The sequence below is a fragment of the Physeter macrocephalus genome, chromosome 4 (assembly GCF_002837175.3).
Source record: "Physeter macrocephalus isolate SW-GA chromosome 4, ASM283717v5, whole genome shotgun sequence".
Lineage (NCBI taxonomy): Eukaryota > Metazoa > Chordata > Mammalia > Artiodactyla > Physeteridae > Physeter > Physeter macrocephalus.
The window spans coordinates 143,500,442-143,510,641 of NC_041217.1; the positions used below are offsets into that span (position 1 = coordinate 143,500,442).

General features: G+C 38.4%; 1 protein-coding gene across 1 annotated transcript in view; it reads left to right on the forward strand.

Moving 5' to 3' along the window:
* AGBL4 (AGBL carboxypeptidase 4) overlaps nt 1-10,200 on the forward strand; it is an 807,237-nt gene that overhangs the window by 6,383 nt on the left and 790,654 nt on the right. Inside the window, exon 2 of the mRNA XM_028488196.1 lies at nt 876-946. Coding sequence (XP_028343997.1) covers nt 876-946 — 71 coding nt within the window. The remainder of the gene's footprint in view (nt 1-875; nt 947-10,200) is intronic.

The following is a 10,200-nucleotide window of genomic DNA, read 5'->3' on the forward strand; positions in this document are numbered from 1 at the left end:
GGGAAGATCCCACATGCCACGGAGCGGCTGGGTCCGTGAGCCATGGCCGCTGAGCCTGCGCGTCCGGAGCCTGTGCTCCGCAACGGGAGAGGCCACAGCAGTGAGAGGCCCGCGTACCGAAAAAAAAAAAAAAAAAAAAAAAAAGAAAAGAATAAGGGCTTTGGAACCAGACAGGTCTTAAACAGAACTCCAGTCTACCATGAGTGTGTTACTAAACCTCTGGACATATCCTCCCCTGTAAAAGGGGGATAGTAAGATCTAGTTCAGATAAATTGTTTCAGGTAATAATGCTATTTTTATCCAGACATCTCACATATTAGTTTTATGATCTTAGGCAAGGCGTTTACAATCTCTGAGCCTCAGTTTCCTCAAATGTGAGATGCAGATAATAATAGAGCGTACCACTTGGGTTTTAATTTTTTTTAGAATTAAACTAGAAAATATGTATAAAGCACTTGTCACACAGCCTGTTACACAATAAGCACTTAGCAATGACAGTAACCGTTGTTATTATTCTTTTATCCTTTGCTCATGTTTAATGATAAGTGAACAAGGGACTGAATGAAGGGTTATGGGCAGGAGAGGACGGATCAGTTTAGGAGAGAAGGCTGGATATGCACACAAGCGGCTAGATTGTAGAGGACCATGTGTGACAGACTAAGGCAAAGAAGAGGTCTAAAGTTTAGAATCTTGAGGAAAATGAGTTGAAGTTTCTGTTGGTGCTTTGTTCCAAACTCTCCTGTCAGGTAGCTCATGAATAGTTTAGGACCCCAATGATAGATTCTTTCTTATAATTTCCCAGGAAGTTCTGCCCTCTCTCTCTCTCTGTCTCTCTCTGTCTCTGTCTCTCTGTCTCTCTCTCTCTCTTTTTTTAGGCTGCTTATTCCAGGAAAGAAGAGGGAGAGAGGAGAGGCTGGGCATCCCCGTGATCCAGGGCCATTGGGAGGTACTGCTAGTAACTGCTGCTGTTCAGAGTAGGAAGCAACCCTGATTTAGCATGATCACTGCTGAAGGTCCTTGGAGCCTGGCCAGCCTTCATCCTTCCTGGGGTTCTTATTTTGCAATCTGTTTGCAAATAGAAGGAATGCCGCCAATTTGACTGGGGCATAGAATCCAGCAGAGATGATGATGGTAATAATTCTGCAGTGGCTGGGCACTGATGCCATCAGGTAACCTGAGGGGAGTGGGGGTCTGTTGCTTTGAATAACAATTCCTGGCCCTATGGCCTTAGAGTGATGGGTGGGACTTTCAGCCCATTCTTCTCCTGAGCCAGCATCTGTTCCTTAGATTAAAGAAAAGGCTGACTGTTCTCTTCCAGAAATAAATACCCATTTGTTTGTTCTGAGCAAACTTGTGCCTTGCCCGGGTCAGCCTCTTCTGACAAGGCAAGGAAAATGTAGAGATGGATAGGTCCCCGAAAAGAATTTACAGAAGTGTGAATTTTGCTAGGTCTGTGTGTTACTGCTTGGAAAGGGCTGGCTCAGGGTACCGGGTTAGGCTGGCAAATTCAAAGGCAGACGGTCCTGCCTACACAGCAGCCTCCTGGCCGGAAGTCGGGGGTGGATCCAGATGGGAATCATATGCCTGTGCCATGTGTGTTTGCATTGGAGGGGAAAGAATCTCATGGCTGACAACTTTCTTAGGGATCTGTGCAGAACTCACAGCATGAGGTGTGAGGAAGCTGCTGGGGTGATTCTATGCTCTGAATTTTAGAAACCATAACAGGTACTTGAACTGAAACCATACTTGGGTACTTGAACTGAACCTGGCCTGTCATCTGATTGGATACCAGACTATAAACTCGAGACAGCTCCAAAAATCTACTTTTTCTTGTCCCCGGACATCCTATAGGGAAACTGTCCAATCCCACTGTCACGTGCTTTTTCAGTTTCCATCCTTCCATTATATTCCAGGATTCAGACTCAATGAATGTTTAAGCACCTACCAAATGATGAAAACCAAGTGCTACAGGAAATAGGAATTGTTATCTCCATCTTACAGATTAAGAAACTGAGATTGGTCACATAGCTAGTAGGTGGCAGAATCAGGATTCTCCATCCCACAGCCACTGTTATCCTGTGGCTACCCTTTCAGCTTCATCTCTTTCACCTTTCCCAGCATACTCTGCAGTCTAGCCATACTAAACTGATTTTAATGTTGTGATAACTTTTTTCTTTAACATGTGTCCTTTGCCCAGACCTATTTATTTGTCTGAACTTTCTTCTCCTTCCCAGCCCCTCACCACCATCAACTTCCTGCCCCAATAGCTTAGCATAGCTATAACTGACTTTGGGGAGTTTGTAGCTGGCATATAGTATGAACTCAATAAATTTTCTAAAACTGAGTGAATGAAGCAAACTTCTCTTGTCCAGATATGAGGCGATGGAACAGACACTAGGAATCAGACAAAAATGAGAAAAGCCAGAGGGTGGGAGTGAGAGTCTGGATAAATTGAGTTAAAGAGATAAGCTGTCATGGATTTTAAAGGAATGCCTTTGACCTTGTACATAGGTAGGCAAGGAAGCATTAAAAATGCTGACCAGTCTGGATACCTAGGGTAAGATATCAGGTCTTTTGACTCTAAGTCTAGATCTAATGTGGAGTCTAATGTGCTACTTGGTTGAAAAGACCTATCATCTTCAGCAAAACTAACAACATATTTTTTCTTGAGTCTTCACTGCATTTGTGACAATGACTGAGGTTGCTGGTGACAGTGCTGATGCACAAGAGCCTCTGTGTTGACTAAGTTCATATCCCAAGGACTTACTCCTTTATTTTTTGGCAGCTAGGTGCCTATTTTCCACTTTGATAAGCCCAGAGAACTCAATTCAATTTCGCTGAAGGTTTTATCCTCCTATCTGCCCACTACAGGCAACTCACAGGGCCATGACCTTTTCATGGGGACGATGTTATATAAGAATATTTTAAAATTTCAGAGTCATAGACTGTCAGAACTACTAGAGGCCTTAGAAATCATTCAGACATACTCCTATCGATGGGAATGAGGTCACACAGAAAAGTTAAATAGAGTCCCCTGACTCTTGGTCTAGGACTCTCTCCCTGATCCCACAATCATAGTCACTAGGTTTGATGGGGAGAGAGATCGAGAGGACCTGCTTAACTGCACAGAGTTACCAAAAATATGACTGGCTTTAAGAGTCAGACTTAAATTTGAATCCTGGCTCCATCTCTATAAGCTCTGTGACCTCAGATATGTGACTTGATGTCTCTCTGTTTTCTCAACTGTGTAATAGATACGTTGATGTTGACATAGTTGTTAGGAACAATGCTGATGAGCACAGAATGCCTAACAGTAGGCATTAACTACTGTATATTGCAGTAGGTGGATTGTTTTGATTTTTTTTCAGGTACTTTGGCAAAATTGGGATAACTGAAACATATTTGAGGGTCTTGGTTGACAAACCATTTAAATCAAGAATGCTTAATTACTCTGGTTCCTTTCAGCAACTTGGAATTGTCATTCTTTAGACAAAGATGTTGTCAGAAAAAAATTCATTATTGGGTGACATTTGGGCTTTGTTTACATTACTTCATTGAGTCACTGCTAGGACTCCAAGTTGCTATGGAGGTTTGAACATTTTACAGAATTCCAGCAAACCATAGATGTCTTGCTATATGACAGCCTTCAAACCAAGAAGTAAACTACTAAAATCTACTAGAGATCTGCTACAACTACTGAGAAAGGAGTCCTGGGAGGTGAGGTCCACCAGCTAAAGAGACAAAGTGCCGCACTTGGACATTTTCCATTGGAAAGTCATAGAAGCTAGGCACATGCAATCTAACAATACTGTTTTCTGGGATAATGGAAGTAGTACTGGACTAAGAATTAGGAAGCCTGGACTCTAGTCTCATCTTTTTCACTGATCTGACTCTGGTCCTAGGCAGGTCACTTATCCTTACTGCGTAGGATGCTCTCCTAAACAGCAGTGTTTCATATCGCTATTCCTGTGATCATAAAATGTTTTACATCATCCCCAATTCCCACCCTTTACCTGGAAATCTTATTTGTCCTCAAATTCTTAGGTCAGGAAGAGCCTTCTTTAGATAGATATCTTTGATCTATCAGACTGGGGTTTGTCCTTTCTCCTACGATCCTACAAACTCCATCTCTTCATCTGCCAGGTCACACTGCACTGTAGACTATTTACATCTACCTCTTCTCTAATCTACTGTAAGACTCTTGAGAGTGGGGGTACATCTTAATTTTTGTTATATCCTCAGTGCTTATACTCTACTATGTAGAAGGTGGGACTCTAGCAGGAACTGAATGAAGGATAGGATTTGGGTAGGTGAGGGAGCAATCTAGGGAGACTTAGTGGTGAGAACAAAGGCATGGAGGCTGGAATGAATGAGCATAATACATTCAGTTATTTATTCATAGATTCACTTAAGCACTCATTGATTTATTCACTTATTTAGCACAAACATACAGTAGGATCCTATTGAATGCCAGGATACAAAGAATAAAACGAAGTTTCATCCTTAATAATTTTCTATTTGGGGGGAGGAGGAATACAGACAAGTAAATAAACATTTAACAATATAGAATGATGATCGCTGTGAAAGGACTTCCAGGTTGCAGAGAGAGCATAGAGGAGGTACCTATGTGGGCTTCAGGGTTAAATAAAGCTTCTTGGTGGAAATGACACCTCAGCTGAGTTTCAGAACATGTGTAGGAGTGAACCAGGCTGACAGAGGAGAAGAAGCATTCAAGAGCTATGTTTGGGGCTATTGGTGAGCCAGGTTTGGCAGAAATAGAGAGCTTAGTCTGGAGAAGCTTGGGAACATGAGATCAGAGAGAATGACTTAGTGACATGGAATTCAAGACCATATTTAGATATGGGAAAGCACAGGTAAACTGAAAATTGGGGAGCTGTTGTAGGCATGCCACAGTTGGAAGCAAGAATCAGTTTGGAAAGACTTAGCTGATGTTGAACTGGTCTAATCTTGTAGTAATCCCTCACTTTGCTCTAAGGAAAAATTTAGAGGAAATATTTTCCTTCAGGAGAATTGTTCTGTTTGGGAAAGGAAATAACCTCAGTTTACATCCTGTGATATGTTCCAAAAGTATATACTTAGAATGCAACTCAAGCATATAGTTTCTTTTGCCAGAGGGATCCATGTGGCTTTTTCAACTGTCCAAATACTTTGGGTCACCGGGACAAGAGCCTTCAAAAACCAAACTGAAGACAAATATTTCAAAAATCATCTGGGAAAATGAATAATAATGATAATAATTAGTAGATTTTAGTTGCACTCTATATGTATTCTCTCTGTAATGTTGAGAGGTACATATTATTGTTACCAGTTTTATACACAAAGGAACAAAATATGGAGATTTTAAACTATTTTTCCAAAATCATTCAACCAATAATTGATATATCCAGGACTAATATACAGTTTTTCACACTCTCAATTCTGTGCTTTTTCTACTATGTCATAAATTCTATGTCTCTAAATTTCAGGAACTCTGCTGTTGGCATTTCTATTCCTTTGAAACTGTAGAGGGTAAAACATTCAGTTACATAATTTGACATTTAGATTTAGCTTTCCTCCAGAGCTGAAATATCATATATTTGTCTACCAAGTTGGCTTTGTAATATTTCAGCTTTAGTTTTTTGTTGGCCCTGATATAAAAATATGCTATTGTCCTACTTAAAGCACTGGCTTAACTCTCACTACAGAAAATTTCAAGAAAACTGTGAACTATTCAAAATAATTTGTGGTCTTTCAAATATTTTTCTCACTTAAGCTATTATAATAACTATTTTTAGATGTATTCCATATTATCTAAAGCTTTTAGTGCTGTTGATTTACTGTTATTAAGGAGACATAGTAAAGGTTCTAATCAACTTGTAAAAGTCGGCAGTAGAAGCATAGGTTTTAAGTGCTAGAAGAGATATTAACTATAAATTCAGAATCTCCTTAAGGAGTCATAAATATTAGTGGGAAGTTTTTTGGAAACTTTTTCATTGAAGACTTGTATTCCATATTATCTAAAGCTTTTAGTGCTGTTGTTAGTGTTGATTTACTGTTATTAACGAGACATAGTAAAGGTTCTAATCAACTTGTAAAAGTCGGCAGTAGAAGCATAGGTTTTAAGTGCTAGAAGAGATATTAACTATAAATTCAGAATCTCCTTAAGGAGTCATAAATATTAGTGGGAAGTTTTTTGGAAACTTTTTCATTGAAGACTAGCATGCATACAGTAAAATTCTCAAATCAAAAGTGTATAGCTCAATGGATTTTTACAAATAAATACACCAGTGTAACCAATTACCTTGATCAAAATATAGAATATTGCCAGTTACCCAGAAGACTCTCTGGTGCCTGCTTCCAAGAAATACCCAGAAAGGTAACAAATATTCTATCAACTCAGATTAGTTTGCTTGTTCTAGATCTTCCAATAAATGGAATTTTACTATATATATCCTTTAGAATATGGCTTCTTTCATGCAACAATATATTGTCTATATTATTGTGTTTAGCTATCACTTATTCTTTCACATTGATGTATAATATTCTGTTATGCCACAGCCAATTAGATTTGGTGTGATACTATTTGGTTTAACATTGGGTCTATATTCATGAAAGCCTATTAGCTTCCTTTCGTGTCATAGTCTTATCAGGTTTGGTATCAAGGTTATGCCAGCTTCATAAAATGATTTGGAGGGAGTTCCCTCTTTTTTTAAATTCTCTGACTAGATATCAATTAGAGGAAAAACACAGTAAAAAATAAAAACATATGGAGGCTGAACAATACACTACTAAATAACCAAGAGATCACTGAAGAAATCAAAGAGGAAATCAAAAAATACCTAGAAACAAATGACAATGAAAAGATGATGACCCAAAACCTATGAGACACAGCAAATGCAGTTCTAAGAGGAAAGTTGATAGCAATACAATCCTACCTCAAGAAACAAGAAAAATCTCAAACCAACAAGCTAACCTTACACCTAAAGCAATTAGAGAAAGAAGAAGAAGAACAACAAAAAAACCCCCAAAGTTAGCAGAAGGAAAGAAATCATAGATATCAGATCAGAAATAAATGAAAAAAAATGAAGGAAACAATAGCAAAAATCAAAAAAACTAAAAGCTGGTTCTTTGAGAAGATAAACAAAACCAATAAACCATTAGCCAGACTCATCAAGAAAAAAAGGGAGAAGATGCAAATCAACAGAATTAGAATGAAAAAGGAGAAGTAACAGCTGACACTGTAGAAATACAGAGGATCATGAGAGATTACTACAAGCAACTGTACACCAATAAAATGGACAACCAGGAAGAAATGAACAAATTCTTAGAAAAGCACAACCTTCTGAAACTGAAACAGGAAGAAATAGAAAATATAAACAGACCAATCACAAGCACTGAAATTGTAACTGTGGTTAAAAATCTTCCAACAAACAAAAGCCCAGGACCAGATGGCTTCGCAGGCAAATTCTATCAAACATTTAGAGAAGAGCTAACACCTAACCTTCTCAAACTCTTCCAAATTATAGCAGAGGGAGGAACACTCCCAAGCTCATTCTATGAGGCCATCATTACCCTGATAACAAAACCAGAGAAAGACATCACGAAAAAAGAAAACTACAGGCCAATATCTCTGATGAACATAGATGCAAAAATCCTCAACAAAATACTAGCAATCAGAACCCAACAGCACATTAAAAGGATCATACACTGTGATCAAGTGGGGTTTATCCCAGGAATTCAAGGATTCTTCAATATATGCAAATCAATCAATGTGATACACCATATTAACAAACTGAAGAATAAAAACCATATGATCATCTCAATAGATGCAGAAAAAGCTTTCAACAAAATTTAATACCCATTTATGATAAAAGCTCTCCAAAAGGAGGCATAGAGGGAACCTACCTCAACATAATAAAGGCCATGTATGACAAACACACAGCCAACATCATTCTCAATGGTGAAAAGCTGAAAGCATTTTCTCTAAGATCAGGAACAAGACAAGGTTGCCCACTCTCACCACTGTTATTCAACATAGTTTTGGAAGTTTCAGCCACAGCAATCAGGGAAGGAAAAGAAATAAAAGGAATCGAAATCAGGAAAGAAGAAGTAAAACTGTCACTGTTTGCAGATGACATGATACTATACGTAGAGAGTCCTAAAGATGCTACCAGGAGACTACTAGAGCTAATCAATGAATTTCATAAGGTTGCAGGATACAAAATTAATGCATAGAAATAACTTGCATTCCTATGCACTAATGATGAAAAATTTGAAAGAGAAATTAAGGAAACACTCCAATTTACCATTGAAACCTAGGAATAAACCTACCTAAGGAGGCAAAAGACCTGTATTCAAAAAACTATAAGACACTGATGAAAGAAATTAAAGATGAAACAAACAGATGGAGAGATATACCATGTTCTTGGATTGGAAGGATCAACATTGTGAATATGACTATACTATCCAAAGCAATCTACAGATTCAATGCAATCCCTACCAAACTACCAATGGCGTTTTTCACAGAGCTAGAACAAAACATTTCACAGTTTGTATGGAAACACAGAAGACCCCGAATAGCCAAAGCAATCTTGAGAAAAAAAAAATGAAGCTGGAGGAATCAGGCTCCCTGACTTCAGACTATACTACAAAGCTACAACAATCAAGACAGTATGGTACTGGTACAAAAAAAAAGAAATATAGAGCAATGGAATAGGATAGAAAGTCCAGAGATAAACCCATGCATATATGCTCACATTATTTTTGATAAAGGAGGCAAGAATATACAATGGAGAAAAGACAACCTCTTGAATAAGTGGTGCTGGGAAAACTGGACAGCTACATGTAAAAGAATGAAATTAGAACACACCCTAACACCATACACAAGAATAAACTCAAAATGGGTTAAAGACCTCAATGTAAGGCCAGGCACTATAAAACTCTTAGAGGAAAACATAGGAAGAACACTCTATGACATAAATCACAGCAAGATCCTTTTTGACCCATCTCCTAGAGAAATGGAAATAAACACAAAAATAAACAAATGGCATCTAATGAAACTTAAAAGCTTTTGCACAGCAAAGGAAACTATAAACAAGATGAAAAGACAACCCTCAGAATGGGAGAAAATATTTGCAACTGAAGCAAATGATAGAGGATTAATCTCCAAAATATACAGGCAACTCATGCAGCTCAGTATCATAAAAACAAACAACCCAATCCAAAAATGGGCAGAAGACCTAAATAGACATTTCTCCAAAGAAGACATACAGACTGCCAACAAACACAGGAAAGGATGCTCAACATCATTAATCATTAGAGAAATGCAAATCAAAACTACATCAAGGTATCACCTCACACCAGCCAGAATGGCCATCATCAAAAAATCTACAAACAATGAATGCTGGAGGGGGTGTGGAGAAAAGGGAACCCTCTTGCACTGTCGGTGGAATGTAAATTGATACAGCCACTATGGAGAACAGTATGGAGGTTCCTTAACAAACTAAAAAAAGAACTACCATATGACCCAGTAATCCCACTACTAGGCATATACCCTGAGAAAACCATAATTCCAAAAGAGTCATGTACCACAATGTTCATTGCAGCACTATTTACAATAGCCAGGACATGCACGCAACCTAAATGTCCATCGACAGATGAATGGATAAAGAAGATGTGGCACATATATACAATGGAATATTACTCAGTCATAAAAAGAAATGAAATTGAGTTATTTGTAGTGAGGTGGATGGACCTACAATCTGTCATACAGAGTGAAGTAAGTCAGAAAGAGAAAAACAAATACCGTATGCAAACGCATATATATGGAATTTTTAAAAGCAGAACTGATGAACCTATTTGCAGGGCAGGAATAAAGATTCAGTTGTAGAGAACAAACTTAAGGGCACCGGTGGGGGGAAGGGGAAGCTATGATGAAGTGAGAGAGTAGCATTGACGTATATACACTACTGAATGTAAAATGCATGGCTAGTGGGAATATGCTGCATAGCACAGGGAGATCAGCTCGAGACTTTGTGACGACCTAGAGGGATGGGATAGGCAGGGTGGGAGGGAGGCTCAAGAGGGAGGGGATATGGGGATATATGTATACATATAGTTGATTTACTTTGTTATACAGCAGAAGCTAACACAACATTGTAAAGCATTTATACTCCAATAAAGATGTGAAAAAAAAAAAAA